The following is a 21098-nucleotide window of genomic DNA, read 5'->3' on the forward strand; positions in this document are numbered from 1 at the left end:
CCGCCGAGACTCCGCGTTGTTGATGCGTCACATGGAACGTCGTTCCACCCCAGATGTCGTCCACTAGTCCCTCGAGCCTATGCATACCTCCAAGAATGACACCCCCAAGAGGGATACGGCACAAGAGCGTCGCCGTCATCCGATCGGTCGATCTAGGGTTTTCCGCGGAGGTGGCGGATAGGAGTCTAGAGCTTCTCCACGACGATGCCTTCAAGAACAGAATGGCACACGAAACACCGCCATCGCACACCTTGGCAACAAGCCAAGAGTAGGGTTTTCACCTGAATCCGCTTGAGGAACCTTCATCCAGCCTCGTATGCACTGGACCGCCATCGAGCACCGCCGCCGCGCATGGAACGGGCCACACCGGCCAGATCAGATCTGGGCAGGAGCCAGTCTACACGTACAGCCAAACCATCCACCAGGCCCTCCATGTCGCTGCCGTCGATCCGAGATCCGACCGGCCACAGAGCCGCCCGCCGCCGCCGTGAAGCAGGGCCGGCCGCTGCGACGCAGGAACCGGCCAGCCTCCACATGCGGGGGGCCCGCCCCACCCCAAGCCGTGGGAGAGACGCGCGCGTGCGTGTGCATGTGTGTGTGTGTGCGTACGTGTTGTGTGTGTGTGTGTGGCCAATCCATCTAAGAAATTTGTGTGTGTGTGTGTGCGGGGCCAATCCATCTAAGAAAATCTTGATCAATCGGCTTGAACCACTTGTGATGAATAATCAAATTCCCATTATCAAGATGTTCAAATGGATGAAATAGTCCCTTTTACATCTGCCTCGTCATCGACAAGAAGATCTTGATGTCCATGTGAACTTAAAATTGGACGAGCACGATGAGCCAACTAATATAGTTCCCTAGCCCCAACAATTTATTCAGGTTAGGTATGCTTGAGGGCATCAAGAATCACTTATAGCTAGTACTGTTGCTCAAACATTATACTGAGCATTTCACACGGCTTGACAACACTGGGTTCTCACAAATCTTGTCTTCAATTTTAACTCTCACACGTTCCATGTCCCAACTAGCTCACAAATTGCACTCAAGTTTCAGTAAGATATGCTTGTTTTTTCTTGATAAAAAAAATTCCATTAAATCATTATATTGAGCAAGACTAACTGTACTTGAGAAGACAGCAGCAGCACGCGCATAACTTCATGGAGTTGGGGGCGACGACCATGGATGCTCTCTCAGCGACTCAACCACTTGTAGCTCACGACGTCACAACACCGTGCTCACTCGAGTCAGGGTAATATCGCACAGGATCGACCTGCTCTAATGCCATATTGTGAGAGTTAGGGATTTTGGTGTTAGGATTTGAGAGGATAGAGAGACATGAACAACATTTTGGAGAATTTCCACGCTGTGATCTGATTCCCGCCTCCTCTCTCCGTTGCCTCTCTTATTTTCTGCACGCATCTATACATTTTTAGCTCCTACGGAAAATTGGACGATGGAACTCTATCTCATCACATCAGTACACACACCAATAGAAATACAGGTTTAGCAATATCTAAAACACGATGGATCTGCGAGCCAACTACTCCAGTTTATCGAGCTGCAGCAACCGGGAAGAGTGGAAGAGGACATAAGCAAGAGGACAGAAGCGGTGAGCAACATGGACAGGCCAAGCACCGGCTTGCGACTTGTGTATGCTGGGGCTTGTGTGTTGTCGTATTCCTCGATGCCTCCCAAACATAGGCTGCCCAATCTCACATCGCATTAGCAAGACAATCTACATGAACCTGCAAAGATGATTGATTGGTGTGGTATACATGGGTATGCATCTCTTAAGTGACAAAGTCCAGGTAAGGTCAATTTGTATCGGGCTCTTGAACCACCAGCTCTCCTTTGTCATCTTTAAATAAGGGAACGTTCTTTATGTGAATCTGGTCCAATGCAAGTATCCAGCAACCATGGAAATGATGCAGCAATGTGGAAAAAAAATGGCATAGTAATTTATGAGCTATCAATGTGTCATCAATTGGCATCAAATGCTGCTGCCATTCCCACGTTGCCCAGTAATATGCTAGTTCCGTTGCAAGTCAGGTAGTATGAACCAACAATCAGTGACCTCTAAACCAAGCCACAACAACTCTCTTTAAATTTTACATTATTGGCAAAATTTCATGACAACATTAGCAAAGAAACAAAATGTAAGTGGCAAAAAAAAACTATGGGTGTATATAATGTTGTGGTAAGTTGCCCGTCATCTGTGTTTTCTATACAGCTGTTGACGGTGACCCATAAAAGAATGAAGGGCAGAGAGATGTTGCTCGTCTGCGTGTATATCATTTCTCTTTCTTATGCGGGATTATGGAGAAATCCAGCAAGAAATACAACTCAAAAGACATGAGCACCTGCGCACATGTTTTATATGCTTATGAGTTGACCAGCTGTCCTTTCACGCATGGAGGCCCATCATCATCAAAAAGCATTGCCGGGAATTATTGGCAGCAGCTAGGCATACATAACCACTTGAATAAACACTGACTGCTCATTCTTACCACTGATCCACTCTGAATTTTGTGCACGAGCTTGACATTGACCTTTGTTATTCGGAGCCTGTGCAAGTTTCCACATTGCGTCTGTGACAGCTGATCGCTTAATGCCATTCAATGGGTTCTGCATTTTTGTTAGATTTTCCCTTTGGCCGTCCAAACTTTTTGACATTTTTACCCGTCAGATACTTCAGTGCACGCTCAAGTGTAACCTTCTTTGGGTCCTGAGTCTGCCATCAGTCATTTTCAAGGCATTGTTAGACTTGCAATGAGAAAGTCCAAATTGAGAACTGTATAAATGTAACTGCATATGATTTTTATTATAAAGAATTGTAACCAGTTGACAACCATGCCACCAACATGGGAATCCCATTTTATATTGTTTCTGGTGTTAACAAATATATAATGGGGGTTTTATCATTTATGCCGCTAGTTCTGGCCCGCTACTCAGTTTGGCCACTGAAAGTTTCAACTGCTCAAAAATATCATCGCTTCTTTAGGCACGTGCTCAAAAATGCAACTAGACACCATTACAGTCAGCTCAAAGCCCGTTTACCATTTTATATGACCAAAATACCAATGGTCCCACATGCCAGCTCTCCCTCTATCTCACTACGATAAAGTGGGGTCCCACTCAAATCTCCAACAATGTTCTTATTTTCCTGTAAAATTATTCGCTTTCTTACTCCTCACAAGTGAGGCTCACAACTATATTGTGACATCAAGAGAACTGACATGTGGGTCTAGGGATATTTTGGTCATATAACATGGTCAACGGGTTTGACCTCACAGTAACAGTGTCTAATGGCATTTTGTTAGCAAACATCTAACAGACTGATGGCATTTTTTAGGTGTCTAATGGCATTTTTGAGCAAGCATCTCACGGAAGATGGCAGTTTTGAGCAGTTGTAACTTCTAATGGCAAAACCGAGTAGTGGGACACAATTAGTGGCATAAATGATAAATCCTATATAATAATTCAACAACAACACGTACCTTTGGCACTGGAGCAAGGCTTCTCCTGTGCCGGACGCTAAATCCAGCTTTAGAATGTGTCATAAGTACCGGATGCTCATCATCAGGATGTTTCCCCTGTTAACAACGATATTGTCATGATTCAACTGAACAACGCGTACAGAATGCTAAAATTTATAAAAAATCATACCAGAACTTTTGGATACTGCAATAGCTCAATTGCATCTTCGATGGTGATAGAGTTAACATCTTTGACCTGAAAAGTAGTTTAAAAGATATTTGCAGTAAGTTTATGGAAGGACAATTTTCAAAGTACTGTAATAATTACCTCGGAAATAGGAGCTCTTTTCTGGGACACTCCTTTCCTATCCTCTCCGACCTGGATGTAGTAACCATAAGGACCTTGTTTTAAGAAGACCTGTAGAGCAAAAATGTTATATACTTGGTTCCTGAGAAATAAATAAAGCCATATACCATGCAGACTGAGAAAACCTTTTCGTTTGTATCAGGCTTGACACCAAGTAGCCGAGGTTCAAAAGACTTAGGATTTTCCTCGGAGGTTTCATTTTCATCATCTTCATCTGATAATGTGCGGGCGATGTACCTATCATAGTTAGTTTAGTCATTAGGTATGATTGCATTATCCTCATACAAAAGATATGACGAAACTCTATTCTCCTCATACAAAAGATATGACGAAGCTCTATTATAATCAAGAAACTGCAGTGGGAATTACAACTTGTAACAAGAGAAAACAAGAATTGCAGCAGGTATTGAGCTCCAAGTTCAAGGGATTTAATTCATTAGTAGGGATAAAAAGATCATACTTGCATTTCGGATGTCGATCACAGCCTATAAAATAGCCTTCGCCGTACCTACTAACTTTGAATCTCAGGGTTCCTTCAGAACAACTGCAGATATTCAGCAAGCCTGTTAAGTACTCGTATTAAGGAAGAAACATGGTTAATACATGCATGATAGGGTAACATCCTATTTCCCGTGCAAAATGAATTTGTACGAATTGTGCAAACATTTATGATTGGGAAATGGCAAGCATTAGAATTCTAACTTCCTAAACAGCATAAAATACATTCAAGGTATGATGATGGTATGCATTACCTAGGGCAAATCCTACTATCTGTGTCAAGGTCAGGAAAGAGGGTAGGAAGGAATTTCTCTTCAAGCATTCTCTCTACCTGCAACAAGGTTGGTAATTCAAATCCAGATTCAAATTTCAATACTTATAAGTAACTATAAGATAATATGGTAATATATTGTTTGCTAAACGCTAAAGTTGATCTCTATCAAAAGGATTAGACATGCTAAAATGGGTGGGATGAGGTCAGGTGGGATTCGGCAATCTACTGGGGGTTCAGCAATCCCAGCTAGGACCAGTATGCTATTTACCTGGGGTGGTCAGTGAGCTGACTACATCTTACTTTGTAATGAACCCCCATATTGGAATCTAAAATACGTCTAGCATTGGAATCTCTGAAAAGACTTGTATTTAGAAACGGAGGGAGTACAAATGAAATTTTCTTTGGACAGCTCACTGATAACTGTGATTTACTTGGGTGATAGAACGAAAGTGCTGTTCTGATCCCGAACTTATGTGAGCTCGGGTGAACAGTAAAACCAAAAAATTGATTTTGTTTTGGAGCATTGATTTTTTTTCACGTTTTCCACGAATGTCATCCGGCGATGAAACTTTGTAACCAATCAAAACATTTGTCAATGTTTGGCACACAAAAAACGGATTTTTTTTTTCTGATTTAACTGTTCACCCAAACTCACATGAGATCAGGATCAGAACAGCCACGTCCATAAGTATTCCAGCCGATAATGAAAACTATCCATCCGAAACAAGATGTACTCGTAGACATAGAGAATGATCTTAGCCCACAACTTATCATTTATATATCCCTGGAAGAAACGCAAAATTTGCTACATTCAGGAAATGTAACGAGAGGAGAGTCTTTGACCAGCACTTCATATTTAAGAAATGGGTCTGAAACACAGATTTCGATTGCTATGGCAAACAAAAGCTGCTTTGGCTACGAGATAGGAAAAAAATCAAGCGATAGCACCATGCAAGTAGTTATTCTAGGTGAAAAATTTCTGGTGCCAGGGTACAGATTTTTCCAGAAGCCACAAATAAAATTACCTTTCTAACATCCCATTGACTAGCATCTGTGCAGTATTTGCTGAATCGTTCCCAGTAATTTGTCAGGAGGCCCTTCCATTCAGTTGACCCAGCAGAGACATTGTCTAGCTGTTAATGTGCAGAAAAGGAACAGTAATAGGATTATTACAACAACTGAATTCTCATATGCTTAGTTAATTACTGTTAACAACAGAAAGAAAAAACTTCATATTCCCACATATCCTATTCGGCAAATCATCCCCGTACTCATCTTTTAAGGAAAAGGGCAGTCCGGTTAAGAAACATAGCCTTAAGGTAGATTTCCATCTTGACTCTGTACCCTCCGTTCCATTATGAATTTATGATTATAATCCTCTTTAAAGAAAAAGGCTCCGTTTGGGAAACCTTTAAGCTTACAAACCTGTAAATAACATGCCCCAGTATTTTACTGAGCACCAACAAAAACTAGTGTATACATATGTATTCCTTTGCCCTTGTAAATGTTGTTTGGATACAAGGTATTTAGTTCACTTGTAAATGGGAATCCCGAGTTAAACACGGAACTAAGTGAGCTCAGACATGAATACAGCAACAGGGAGACAAATATAAGTTTCAGTATTCAGCAAACAACAGATCTGTGCTCTGAACACACCAAAATTCAACCTAAACAACTCTAAATGTACACATGTACAAGAACTTTAGTATCTGCATCCAAGAATATTCAAGACACAGAGCAACAAATTTGGCAACCTAAAATCCTAGTATCAAAAGCGATCAAGATGCTCGACTGAGTAGCACACCTGACACTTATAACGCCCCACAGATCTTACTGGGGGAGGTCAAGCATTGAGGAGCAGGGGAGGGAGTTGTCCGTGAGAGGCGTGGATAGAGAAGAGATGGTCAGATCAAGCGACGTAGAGAAGGCTCTGTGCCATCGGTGAAGGAGACCCAGACGGCGACAATGGAAGGGTGGAGGTCTGGAGGAGGAGCTCAGTGTCGACAGTGAGGGTGAGGAGAGGAGGGGAGCTTGTGGTGGGCAGCGTCTACCTCAATACCTCACCACCTGTGGTGATCAACAGCTGCATCTCACTTTGGCCCCGATATTAGTCATATTTATATCCAGACCTACCTCTACCTGCCAAATTATTACTTTCCTGATGTATCGAGGACATACGACGGACTGGGGCTCAACTAAAACAGGGGATCCAAACAAATTTTGAAAGGCCCGAGCTAATTTATTCACGGGCCTATAATTTAAGCCTCTGTTAGGATCAAAATTGGGCTTCCAGACGGGGCTTTACAAATCATAGCCTTAGGGTAGAATTCCATCATGACTCTGTCGCCTTGCCACAACAAGTTTTCTTACAACGGATTCAGAATCACAATTCCAAAAAAAATTAAAAAATCTACAGCCATATTGCCGGCTGAACCTGAGGTAACAGCAGGCCAAAACCACTCAATTTTGCATATTTTGAACCAGTTACACATTTCTATATAATATTGTTGGTCTCAAAGTATGAGCATGGTATAACCTTTCTTCCAAAGTATGTGGATCTCACTTTCTACTGAAATCAATCTGCAGATTTCTGAAGCCACTACAAAAGCTGGTTTCCGAAGCCATGGTAAAGAACAAGCACATACAAAATGTACAGATATGCTATAGGTTGAAAAGTGTTTAGTACCTCCGTCTCCATGTTAGCAGTAAAGCTGTAATCGGCAATCTCAGAGAAAAGATGTGAAAGAAATGCTGAGACCTGAAAAACATATGATTGAGCATATTTAAAATTAAAAGACACAAGAAAGCTGAAATATCAGACACAAGAAAACTGAAATAGTGCGACCTCAGCTAGGTGAACTGAAAGAATGCCCTAAAACACAGTCTAAAACAATATGCAACAAAATTAAAGAGCAGAAAGATGAAATAACAGGTGAAGTGTACTTGAGCATTTGCAAAACCATAAAAAGTATAACGTTGTAAGGAGCAAGTGTTTTGCAGAGCAATATGTGTAGGTTTTAGTGAGTTAATCCATCTTTGTCATCTTAGAGACATAAGAAAGAGTAACAAAGATACAATGACAAGATGACGAGTTGGTAAAATGCATACAAATGCACTGGAAGTGAAGATAATATGATACAAAAACAATGCACTTAACTTTCAGACATTATTTCTGTGCAAATCAACATAATGGTTTCAGATGGCAATCAGAACAGAGGTTGTTTTGACCAAACAGGATCTTTGTAGAAGGGTGAAGATGGCATCAGGAACAAGAACATACCATTCGACCACGAAACTCAGGGTGCAGAACTCGACTTTTTATTGTCACATATTTCCGGTCCTGGATGGCACAAGTATGGCAAAAACTCTTATCAACTCGCACAAGTAGTTGCTAATGATAATGAATTAAGAAAGTACCGCCAATGATAATGAATGAAACTACAAATTGGCAATATAGTTAATTCATGGGCCTTTGCAACTGCTGGTCTCAGCCAGGTGTTATTGTTATCAAAACATGATACTTGTATCTAGCCTGGATAAAGCTGTAAACTAATCGTTTGTGCATACTAGTAACCACCGAGGGGACCTGTTAGTCTGTGCCAGAACTCAAAAGAGTAGGCCAGTTTTAGAAAATCAAACCCATGTTGCAGACCACTAAAAGAGTCACTTTCCCAGCAACCTAAAAGTCAACTGTCACATGCATTGCTAAGTTATGGCATAAGTTAGATTTATGGCATGAGGCCATATGCAGCACTTGAGGGGCAACTACATGAGCCAACTAACCCAAACATGTCATTCAGAGACTTGACTCACAAATCATCAGATATACTAGAAAGAGCTAAACGGGCATCCAAGAAAGGGAGTGGGATGTATTTTGGGCATAACAATAAGTAGCACATTGGGCTACCTGCAACACCCTCATTATAGAGGCGTACGTAGAAGGCCTTCCAATTCCAAGTTCCTCCATCTTTTTAATCTGGAGATTACAAGGCACGCGGTGACAATCATTGGTTACAGAACAAACCAATGCTAAGGAAACCTTCTTATTTCAGGCATGTACAATTATAAGAGTAACAACAATTGAAAAATCCAAACCATAGGTTATTACTGACCAATGCACCCTCAGAATAACGGGATGGAGGTTTAGTAAAGTGCTGCCCAAGATTCACGTTAACGGGAGACGCCAAATCTTTCATCTGAAAAAAAGAATATATGCTATGACATAGTTCAATGATGGCCAGCAATATGTGGTCAAATAAAAAAATGTGTAATCAGCAGCTGTTAACCTCTAATTTGGACAAGGCCTCGAAATTATCCTGATGTGCAGCTTCTCCTTCAGGGCTTTCACTGGACCCACTTGCTTCAGTGTCCTACAAGCAAAACACATTCTCATTAATGGGTTCAGTAAGCTCATAAAACTGAACACCAGGCACATGGATATTTTATAAAATAAATCCTTTAAGCAACACATTCACATTCTCATTATATCCATGTGAAAGTTTAACCATCAACTCCTTAAAGGAAAACAAGAAGCTAACACATAACAGTACAAATTCAAGATGCTAATGAATTGGCAGAAATTCACGCATTTCAGCAAAAGTAGGAAATTCACGCATTTCAGCAAAAGTAGGAAATCAAACCCTGATGCTACATAAGAGTTTATAGAAAAGGAGGAACATAGGTACTAATGTACTATATTTCATGTACTCCAGAAGTATCGCCAAAAGTAAGATTTCTATGAATAGGAAACATACAGAGAAAAAATCAGAAAGAAATATGGGATGGACTAATCATATATCAATTTTGGTTTGGCCCCGGTATCCTAAATTATATCCACATCTAACTGAGAATACATTTGTCATCTAAGTATATATCCAAAAGGATAAAGCAGTGGATCGGATAGATTGTATTTGAGCCATCACCCCTAATGCACACATAAATATATATGCTGTGTTATGAAGTAGGTTTGTGGAGTAAAGAGAATGACACTCGTCATATCTGGACCAGGCAAAAGGGAGAAACTCCCTAATTCTTGCTTAATCCAACTCAATGGATTGCCTCCTGTTTCGAACAGGGGTGGAGGCCCTTACAACTTCAAGTAATAGAGAGAAGGGAATTGATTCATATCCTAAACAGTTCGCTTAAGGCCTGTGAAGTTAACTGAAAGGAACCTAATCACGTCTATATCTTGCAGCAGGTGCTGAGAACCTCCTTTGATGTTGGTGTGGACCAGCTCACGTCGTAACAGATACAAACCAAATTAAGGTTACAGAGATGATAAAGACCAACCCAATTATGCAATCATCCTCATCCCTTGAAACATGAAATGTTGTCGTGAGTGAGCATATTTTCTACTAAATCTACTAATAGGCCAGTCAAAGCAGCATAAAGGAAAGTGGAGAAGGCTACATTAGAAGACAATCAACATGTTTTCTTACCTGGGCAAAATAAGTAACAGAAGATCAAGAAGCCTAGATGGATTAAAACTATATAACTTACCTCATAGACGGCTTGGTACCCCTTGAAGTCAAGCCTTGATGCAGATGAATGAAAAATCATGTCTCCTTCAGGATTACCAATGTCAACTTGAATCTACAACGCAATTATTAACGCGTGCAGAGAGTAAGAAACTAAGCATGGAATTTCATAGGACATATAAAATAAGGAAAATCTAAAACAAAAAGGTAAGAATTTAACATGTCTTTAAGTTGCGTATCAAAGAAAATGGATATCATTTTCATTAACTGACACAGCATCAAAATATATATATATAGCACAACAATCAGAATTCTGTTTGAAGAGCTACAACAAATTGGATGAAATTTCTCTCCAGTTATAACAAATTTTAATAGGTAGATGCCTCATCATGATGTTCTTATACTCAAATACTCGATCATATCATATACAACTAATCTCAAAAGATGACCACCATATTTATTCTTACACATTGCATAGATTCCTGTAGAATGAGGATATCCCTTTTTAAAGCATTAGGCCAGACTTGCCCTGGCTCTCAAAAAGAGCTGGAGGTTTTGCCTCAACTCATTCCTCTCTGTTTCACCACACTTATCCATTTTATTGAGAAATACAAATTCAGAATGTTAAAATAGCTGCATTCTCTCCGGTTTTACCATTATTTTAAAAAGGGGAAAAGGTTCCCGTGTAAAGCATTTCACCTCATATGGCCATCGGACAGCTTTCTATACTCACTTGGTTCTGATAATAAGATGGCTTGGTAATAGTCGTGAAACAGATGGCTTAGCTGGCACAATGTTCTGTCATAAACACAGAGCTGCCTCATTTATCGATAGAAAGGAGCTGAACGTAGGTTAGCTTGATTAGACGTCAACTTACAAATCCTTCTTAATACTATACCTGTCATGATTTCCATAGAAGGATGAGAGGAGTTTTCTATATCGTACGGTCAACTGAACCAACGATATAACATACAAATATGAGCAGCAAGCTACCAATGCACTGCAAACTCGTGGAATTCATATTTCTTTCAAATTGGAAACATATGTTATTCATGGTTTTTAGTGAGGAAAGAGTAGGGGGCTGGTCGCCAAATTATTTGGAATCTCAAATCTCAAAAAAATGTGTACAGTGAGATTCTTTGGTCTAGCTGAGCCAAGGTTCAGAAAAACATTACTGGAGACAATATGGCTTTGTAAAAATGCACATGGTAGCCAGCCATCCCAAAGAATGGAGTAATAAACAACAGATAAAAATGAAGACAGTAACCAACCAGCTCAGTCCTTGAAGCTTCCATTTGGCAAGCCATTGTTCTTCTCCATATTAGAGTGTACAGTTTCAAAGAATCCTCATCAAGTATTCCAATCAAAGATGCTGAAAGAGATACCATGATAGTCATAGAACTATAAATCGAAAACAATAAACCAAAATTATAGTGCTCAAATATGCAAGTAACCTATGCAAGTAAGAACAAGAGATGCTACAGAAGATTTGGCAAAAGAAAAGAAACATTAGCAACTTTTAATTCTGAAAATGGAAAAATCAGGCTTCAGGTACTCTTTCAGCCCTACAGTGCATGCAGACTTCAAGCATAACCATCATTCATTATGAATGGGTCAATTATAAAGCATGTTTACAACAGATGGCAAAACCCTGCTGATTACAAATCAAGAGATGATATAAAGGTTATGGTAGATGTGGAACAGCGAGTACATGAGAACTTACATGAACTAGTAAACAACACCAAGCATGCCATTCAAACACAAAACATATATCACCTCTTGATTTGTAATGAACTTCTCCCTCCGTTCCAAAATAAGCGTTGTGATTTTAGTTCAAATTTGAACTAAAACAACAACACTTGTTTTGGACCGGAGGTAGTAAACAACACCCACAATAGGGTAGAGAGAAGGGTGGGTAGAAGGATCTAAGGTTTGGGCTGTCAGTGTCATCAATACGGAGTGGAGGGAGTGTGCAGGTGTCTAGCCCGATGGTCCCTAAAATCCTACGATTGTCTGCCCTTGATTATCTATTTTCGATGGTCTCTTTTGGATGTATTCCTGACCCAACAGCGGCTCTCCGTCACCCAACGCCATTGTACTTCAAGTCTCCTTGTCCCAATTCTCTCCACCGGAACAAATGAGAAATGTTAAAAGTATTAAACAAGCAGAAAAAGGACAATGATTAAAGGAAACACCTTTAGTTGATACTCAATAAAAACTTTAGCAACCAAAGATTGCAATGGGCTTGAACGGTCAAATAGAGTATATAGATGAGATCTGCAACTCATAAACCACTAGCACATACCAAGTATGTTTTTTGGAACCATCAACCCAACCCCCACCCCATCCCCCAACAAAAAACACAGACTAAAAATGATTTACGGTAGTGCAGCATCGATATAGAGTAAACACAGAACTACAGGAGGGTTTATTACATGGCAACCTCCTTATGCTGGTGGGCCTTATGGCTTCATGGGCCTCTTGAGCATTTTTCACCTTATTCAAGTACTTCCTAATATCCTCTGGTGCATACTGCTCTCCGTACCTAGAACAAATAATTGTTAGCAAGACTGGAAGCCCCAGGTGACATACTGATAGACAGGAAGGTAACATGTTGAACTCCCAAGATACTGATCTGTCAAACTACTCCCTCCGTTCGCTATTATAAGATGTTTTAACTTTTTTCTAAATCGGATGTATGTAGACACTTTTAGTGTGTTTGTTCACTCATTTCAGTTTGTATGTAGTCCATATTGAAATATCCAAAACATATTATAATAGTGAATGGAGGGAGTAGCTTCTAAATAACAAGATTAGACAAGATAAGAAACAAACTCATAAAAATGATACCAGAAAGCTCTCCAGCCATTCCATCAAATATGCAAAACAATTGGAAGGTTATAAGCATTTAGTAATACAAGTATCAAATATTATGTCTCACAATATCAATCCCATATATCCTGACAACGAGAAAGAAATGTTGAAATTGGTCACTCAATCACAAATTAGATTACTGGGCACAACGTAACTGATTAACTAAACATGAAACAAGATAGATTAGCAACCCAGTACAAACTTAGTTAAATTAGCTTCACAAAATATTCCAATAGAGTATTACCTTTCTTTCACTAACGAACGAATATCTTCTGCGGCTCCATCAGAAATCTTCAATGGGAAGGACAGAATAAATAAATAAGGCAACAGTTTCAGGCTATTAAAATAAGTACAGCATAACAATCAATTATCACTAATAACTGACAAGAAATTCTCAAATTGAAGGATAGAAAGTAGTATCTTTCATGCGCACATCACAATTAAGATTTTGTAGCCAAATCGAGTATTTTGAGTTCATAATGTTCATATATAAACCATGATGTGTTTCATGTAAATGAAGCTGGCGTAAAAGTTCAAGTTACACCTAACTCGCTTGGGCGGGAGTGGATGCACAATCTCACCACCTAAGTTCAAATCATCACCACTTGAAAAACTCAAGCATATATTTCTTCATTAAAATGCATATGAGTTCCTCCTACATGTTCGTTTGTGATATTATTACTACTGTAGCTACCCAGGGTCCTAGAAATATACATGAATGGAACTAAATAATGAGAAAAGCAAGTCAAAAAATAATAGAGCAGACGGTTTATTTGGAATAGCAGTAAGGACCTATAGAACTCCATTTTCCTGATCAGATGTTTGAGCTGATAACTAAGTTTTTTCTTCTACTTAAGCATAAGCATCCCTATGCTGGCCGTAGCATCAAGCTGGGCATCTCTACTTGAAAAACTTATCGTCTTCCTATCCAAGGATGAGTACTGTCACTGTGTCAGCATCAGATTCAAGCAAGAAACAAGATCATCCCACTCTATAATCTCTCTCCTTTATCCAAGTGTCACTCCCCTTAAAACCAGAGCCATGTGGAATCTTTATCTACAGTCACTTGTATATAGAGTGACCAATTTGATGGTGCTTTGTGTGAATGCGCCAATTTTAACCAACAACCACATATCTATCACAGAAAAGAGACCGAGAGCTTGTTTTACCCTACCTACATGATACATTTATAAACAGAAAGGCTACTTTGGCAATCAACTAAAGTAGGATGGTACGTACATGAAACCCATCTGTTCTAAGGTACGTTATTAACCCCGTTGTTTGTTCTGACGAAAGACTGATCCCTTCATAAAGCTTCTGGGCTACCTGCATTCAGATAGTGAACCACATGAGTCAAAAGATCACTACATGTAAATGACAGTATTATAATAGTATAAAGCTATGCATCTAAGTTCTTATTAAGTAGAAACAACCTTCATGGTCCGCCCTGCACCAAAATGTAGTTTGTTTGCTGCATCCTGCTGAAGGCTGGATGTTATATATGGCATTGGAGGATTCTTGCAAATTTTGCTTCTCTTAACACCTTTTACTTCGAATTGGCACGAATAAATCCTCTTTTCTATTGCTCGTGCTTCTTCTTGAGAACTTATAGAAAGCTGATCCAACTTTTTTGAATTGAGAAGCTTTATCCGGGATGTAAGACATAGGCCTTTTGAAGAATCCGAACACTGGGTTTCGAATTCGGTATCAACAGTCCAATATTCCTGCGGACTAAACTGTTCTATTTCAGCCTCCCGGTCACATACAAGAGCCAAAGCTGCAGATTGGACTCGTCCAGCTGACTGACAACCAGGCAACTTCCTCCACAAAAGTGGTGATATGCCAAACCCAATCAAATAATCAAGGGAACGACGTGCAAGGTAAGCATTAACTAAGTCCATATCAATATGTCTTGGAGACATTAAAGCGTTTTTAATAGCATCCTCCGTAATTTCATGGAAGACAACTCTTGCAACAGTAACATGGGAACCCAACACATCCTGCTGTTGTTCAAGCATTTCCTTTATGTGCCAAGCAATTGCTTCACCTTCACGGTCAGGGTCAGAAGCGAGAATCAAATTTTCTGCTCTGGAGATAAGAAATAAGCAATAATAACAGAAGACAATCAGCAACAACTTCATAAAGCAGGGGAACTCGACATGGAAACTTGCACAAGATAAGTTTAACAAATTTATGTAATATATACAGTTAGCCCTAGTTTTAACTTTTAAGTAAGAATTAGCTCAGGCACATGTATGACACTAGAGAAAAAAAGGTTTAACTAATAGTGTATACTCGGATGTGGCAATGAAGAATATAGGCATAAGATACTTGAACACAAAACCATCTGCAGGGACAGCTTATAACAATAAAAGTTTGCATATGATACGAATCAACCATCACCAACGCCATATTGTTGTTATAGTTTCTGTCCATGTGTCCTCGAAAGGCTCAAGTTTAGATAGAGCACAATAAATCTAGGAGATTTAAGACATGATACTGTTTATAACTCTGTGCACACTTCACGGACAATCTAATTTATGCTCAAAGGTGAAATGTCTCATGCATCCCAAAAGATATTAGTACCCACAACATCACATTACATCCAAGAAAGGTTATGAACTACATATTGTAAAACAGAAACCAAGACGACTATCATGTGTTCACTCAGTTAAGCCTTGCAGAAAGTGACAGGGATATGGACATATGGTATTGCATGGAATACAAGTTTTTAGAGACAAACATATGACCCATAGAACGTAGAAGTAATTAATTATGTGATGTCATACTTTCCGAGCAACTAATGCATAGCAAACATATATGTCAACAATGAAATTTGAACAAAGTTAGCGATAACCAGCCTATAGAACATACCCTTTCAATGCAACTTTAATGCTTTTAAGGTGTGTCCAGGCAGCAGTAGGCACCTCCCATACCATGCTGAAGTCGTCATCAGGGCGGACAGATTTTGACTTTCCAGCTAGATCCCTCACATGACCATAGCTAGGTAATACTTCATACATGTCCCCAAGGTATTTTTGAATAACTTTTGCTTTTGTAGCTGATTCAACAACAACTACTGATTTAGCTACCGGGGGGTAAAGAGGTACAAGTGGCCTCCTCTCGCTACCAGAACTATCAACAGTGGTCTTCATGCAATTCTTGGGTTCAGCGGCTGCAATAGTAGCAGATTCCTTTGCTTTCAAAGGTTTCTTCGATCTGGTTACTGTTTTTTTCTCTTTGGAACTACCAACCCCTTTCTTTGGTTTAGATGCGTCGGCCTTCTTTTCTTCTTGCTTCACACTAGCTTTCTCGGTTGTCTTTGCTGCTGTTTTACTAGTTTTAGCAGAAGTGCTATTTTTCTTGGTAGAAACTTTCTTTTCTTTCACATCTGCACTAACTTCTTTTTTGCTGCCTCTAGAATTCTTCTTCTTCGCAATGTCCTTTTTAGTATCTGCACCACCCTCGCTGCACTTGCTCGTAGATGTGGAAGCCTCATCAGCAATGGTGCTACACGCAGCTAGTGTGCTTTTACGTCTCTCAGATCTATGGAAGTAACTATGGGCAGCACTCCCACCTTCCCTAGTTATATTGGGATTGCTAAATGAGCTCTTATTTCTAATGAGAAACCTTAACTTTTTACTAAATGCAGTCGAGAAGAGTCGTGAATTAACACTACTGGTAGCCTTTAAAGCAACTCCACAGATAGCTGCAGCCCTGGAACTTACAGAACTGTGGTAACCTGAGAGCCCAGTAGTCAAAAAGGCACTACTTCTGAGCTGTAGGGCAATCTGAGAGCTATTTCTTAGAGACAGTTTCCTCGTTGAATTATTCCGTACTGCGACTCCGCACATTTGACAAGGACGCAAAGGGGAATAAGGCATGAAGGAGCATGAATATCTCGGGGAAGGCCCAAAGTGAAGCTGCAAAGGTAACACGTAGACAACAATTAGAGAGCAAGAATAAATATCTTTGTATGATCATGCTTGTTTGACAGGATCATGCAAAAAAAAAAAACTAAAGCAAATGCATGATGCAGGGGAACAAGCATTATCGCTTTTATTAGTGTCATCTCATTCTTAGTTGTATTATTAATGAAAAATGATGCTACAGAAGAAGCGGTGGTCTAAAAAGATAACTTTTTTTTCCATCGTGCCGCGCAGAATTAGATGTTATAATCTGCAGCATGCGTGCGTGTGACAATACAGTAATAACTAGGCAATACGCCTGAGGGAACGCCCAATACAGAGGCGTTTCCGCGTCCCGATTTCCGGCATTCCTGGAGCACGCTAGCAATAATGAAGGTGAATTGATTACCATGGCCGGCGCCGGAGGCAGGGGCTTGGTGGCGAGGGTGAGGGCGCGGTGGGCGTAGCCGTGCGGGAGGAGGCGGCGAAGCTGGAGCGCCATTGCGAGGGGCGCAGGGGCGGGGGCGGCGCTCAGGGGAGGAGGAGCATGGGGTGGCTGGCTGGCTGAGGGGGTCTAGCTAGGGTTTTAGGTGGGAGTGGATAGGGGGGAGAGAGGAGGGAAGCGGCGCGGAGGCGGAGGCGAGGTGGGAATGGTTTGACGCGAGGAGCTGGCGGCTGGCAGGCGGCGAAGGAGTTGGCGGCCGTGAAGCATACGACTCCCCCCCCGATTGAGAGTCACGCCGGGATGGGCCGACCCAGTACGCGCTTCTTTCCTTTCGTGTAGGCTCTGTACAGTCCTGTTTGTTTTAAAGAAAACACAAAGTATATCAACCACAATTAATATGGGCAGGAGGGACAAAATAATAATATGGACAAAGTAAATCAACGCAAATTAATATGGACAGGAAGGAGTACAATAATTTGGCCAGTTTCTGCGGTTTACGTGTTGTTTGTCATTTTTGGACCCCGAATATCCAGCGAATGTCGGATTTTTAAGCATGGTGGATCTGACATTTTTCATGGCAAACTGTGTTCGTCGAGGATGACAACTTTAGTTGGATGCCGCCTCAGTTCATTCTTTTTTGCTGGCTAATCGTTGAGGTTGCACACTAAAACATGTCATCCTCACGCAATATAAATCACGGAAAACTTATGATTTGGCATACCTACGGCCTTGTTTAGAACCGCAATAGATTATGATAATCTGGATTATGAAGATAGATTATATAATGTGATTTATAAAAATAATATAGGTGGACATGTTTGGAGGCCAGATTATATAAATTGTAATACATGTTTTACGTTGCATAATCGATTATATAATCTACACCATAATGGATCTTGTTTGAAGACATAATAGATTATAAAAACTCGATTATATAATCTGAATGGTTCCAAACAAGACCAGACGTCCGATTTTAGCATTTTTGTAGTTTTTTTAACTTTCTTTTTCTTTTCTCCAACTTATATATAGTTTAATAAGATGTTCTAAACACATTCTCAAAATATATAATTAAAACAATTTAAAATTTTATAAACATATTCAAGTAGTTCGAAAAAAGTACATTGTACGATTTTAGAAAATCATAGTGTATTCTACAAAACGACATCATGTGTGAGAAATGTTCATTGCTTACTATAAGTTGGTCATCATGTATTAGTAAAAAATATTATTTGAAAATTCATAGTGTAATTGAAAAACGTAAACTATGTATTTAAATATTGCTCACTGTGTATTCGAAAAATGGCCATGTAAACCCATAAAAATGTATATTTACAAATATTCATAGTGTATTAAAATCTTCTACATATTTAAAATATTGTTATCATGTATTAGATTTTTTTTTACATTTATATTGCAAAATTTCAATGTATTAAAAAAATTCACCACATATTAAAAAATGATGAACGCGCATTTGAGAAGTTTCAACATGTATTCAAACAAATATTTAACGTATATAGGAAAAATGTTTAACATGTATTTGAAAGAATATCAACATGTATCTAAAATGAAAAAAATACGGTTAAGATTTCCAATTCATGGCAAATATTTTTGAAAATGCATGATGAACAGTTTTAATACATGATATACCCATTTTTAATGTTGGTAAACTTAAAGCGGGGGGGTTTAAAAAGTTTTGTGAATTTCAAAATGAAAAGATAATAAATAAATAAAATGAAAACCCAAAGAAAACTCACAAAATGTTAATAAAGGCACATATGAAAGGAAAAGCGTATGAAACCCTCCCAAAACCAAGCAAAAGTTTCCTAAAACTACTATAGAAGCTTCAAAAAAAATAGCTCTCGCGGCTTCTCACAACTCTGTGCGCTTTTTTTGCTTCTTCTACTAGGGAAGAGAAAAAGTGTGTGGCAAAGCAGCTTTTTAGGGAGAAGAGATCGCCAAGGCGGCTAGGGTTTCCATTGGTTCACCACCGGCCGCCTCCTGGGCAACGACATGAGGGAGGCACTTGCTATCCCCGGTTGGTGCCGCGAGGCGTCGTTGTTAGCTTTTCTCTCTTCATACAAGTTTGTGGATGTTACGTCATCATGATTGTTCTCCATGAATCTCTCGCCTCTAGGCACTAGATCCTCCAGCTCCACTATGTCTTGATCTCTAGCACTTCACCGTCTCTTCAATTCCATTGAACATAACGAAGACAAGAGCATACAGGTGTATTAGCTACAAGTAGTTTAACATCCTGATAAAATCAAGGTGACAAGAATGTCACATCCTATTTTCTTGAGATTCGTTCACACCCCCTGATACTACAGAAGGCCCCAAAAACCGATGATGAAGGCCCGGGTCATGAGGAAGAGAAGGCCCGATCGTCTTATAGATTTGGCAATCTGGGAGATGTGGGGCAGCACTATGTCTCGCTTACGGCAAGACTTAGCTTGCTCTTACCCCAGTCCCCTACCTAAGTAGATGTCTCAGTGTGTAGGAGGCCCTAGACCACTGTCACTTTTGTGTCCTTCCTTTTCATGTTTTTCGGTTTTTCTTATTACTTTTATTTTATACATCCAAATATTATAAGTACATATTACAAGATGCAATTTACAAAATATATTTGGAAAACATTAATAAAACATTTTATGTTAAATGCCCATAGAGAAAAAAAATCATGTATACGAAAATTGTATGCAACAAATATGCAATGTGTATAAAAAATAGGATCATATATTGTAATACATTAATCAAACATTCGAAAGTTGTTAATAAAATATTTCCAACATTTAAATCAATCATTTAAAAAAATGAATATGGATATAAAATATAATAAAAATTAATGTATACAAAAAATATTAAACAACAATGTGTATGAAAAAAATGGTGAACATGTTTTTAAAGAATGTTAACCATGAATACAAAAAAATGTATACTTAAAAAGTTAGATTGTTCTTAGAATGTAAAAATATATAAAAATATTCTTGATGTATACATTAAACATGTTTAAAATGTTTTAGATATACCTTCTTATCTAAAAATATATATAGAACTACTTTTATGTACTCTTGGGAGTATGTACTCCCATCTTCAATATACCTCATATATGTATTGATTATAACTTTTTATCAATCTCAATATACTTCATTAAATATTCTAAAATACCCCAATCCAAGTTTGTGAAAAAATTATCATTTGTGACATATTTTTTGTAATATACATTTTTCACATACAAATAGCAGTATATATGTCAGTCGTTAAAAAAGTGTTGACTCACATGACCATTTTTTATGAAACTCACTTTGGGGTATCTAATAATTATTCATGAAGTATATTAAAGATAATAAAGAGTTATAAAATATTCATCTATGTGGTATATGAGGAATTGGAGTATGTACTCCCAGGAATACACAACCATTTGTCAAAAAATGTTAATCATGTATTTAAAAAGTTAAATGTGTACATAAATATACTTTGAAAGTATATGAAAAATATTTAATGTGTACTGAGAAATGTTGCCATGTATTAAAAATTAAACAATAAAGGAAATCATTGAAAATCGACAGAGAAAAATGAAGAAAATCAATAAAAACCAAATATAAAAAACAAAGAAATTCAGAAAAATAAAAAAACCAAAGAGAACCAATGCAAAAAAAGAAATAGTGAAAATCGAGAAATAAATAGAGAGAAACTAAGAAAACCAATAAAAAAGAAGAAAGAAACAAAGAAGATAAAATAAAAAAATGAAATTAAAAATGTGTAATCAAGAAAGAAAC

The 21098-nt window shown here is 38.9% G+C and overlaps 1 protein-coding gene across 1 annotated transcript; it reads right to left on the bottom strand.

The window, feature by feature from the left end:
- Positions 1-1978: 1978 nt before the first annotated feature.
- On the bottom strand, positions 1979-17532 carry LOC123413672 (DNA topoisomerase 1). The gene is made up of 21 exons (XM_045106610.1): positions 17287-17532; positions 15844-16892; positions 14403-15057; positions 14209-14295; positions 13214-13260; positions 12531-12640; positions 11367-11467; positions 10118-10210; positions 8905-8988; positions 8731-8814; positions 8526-8594; positions 7899-7958; positions 7305-7376; positions 5644-5751; positions 4599-4675; positions 4307-4390; positions 3972-4083; positions 3808-3897; positions 3670-3735; positions 3501-3596; positions 1979-2734 (listed from the first exon to the last, which is right to left on the bottom strand). The coding sequence occupies exons 1-21, from the start codon at positions 17377-17379 to the stop codon at positions 2609-2611; spliced, it is 3363 nt and encodes a 1120-aa protein (XP_044962545.1). The 5' UTR covers positions 17380-17532; the 3' UTR covers positions 1979-2608.
- Positions 17533-21098: the final 3566 nt, after the last annotated feature.

This window comes from Hordeum vulgare, chromosome 7H (genome assembly GCF_904849725.1).
Source record: "Hordeum vulgare subsp. vulgare chromosome 7H, MorexV3_pseudomolecules_assembly, whole genome shotgun sequence".
Taxonomy (NCBI): Eukaryota; Viridiplantae; Streptophyta; class Magnoliopsida; order Poales; family Poaceae; genus Hordeum; species Hordeum vulgare.

Coding starts and splice junctions, on each gene's coding strand:
- LOC123413672 (XM_045106610.1), bottom strand. CDS start 17,379: ATGGCGCTCCAGCTTCGCCGCCTCCTCCCGCACGGCTACGCCCACCGC. Junction 8,815..8,904: donor AGGCCTTGTCCAAATTAGAG/GTTAACAGCTGC, acceptor TCTTTTTTTCAG/ATGAAAGATTTGGCGTCTCC. Junction 3,597..3,669: donor TGCAGTATCCAAAAGTTCTG/GTATGATTTTTT, acceptor CGTTGTTAACAG/GGGAAACATCCTGATGATGA.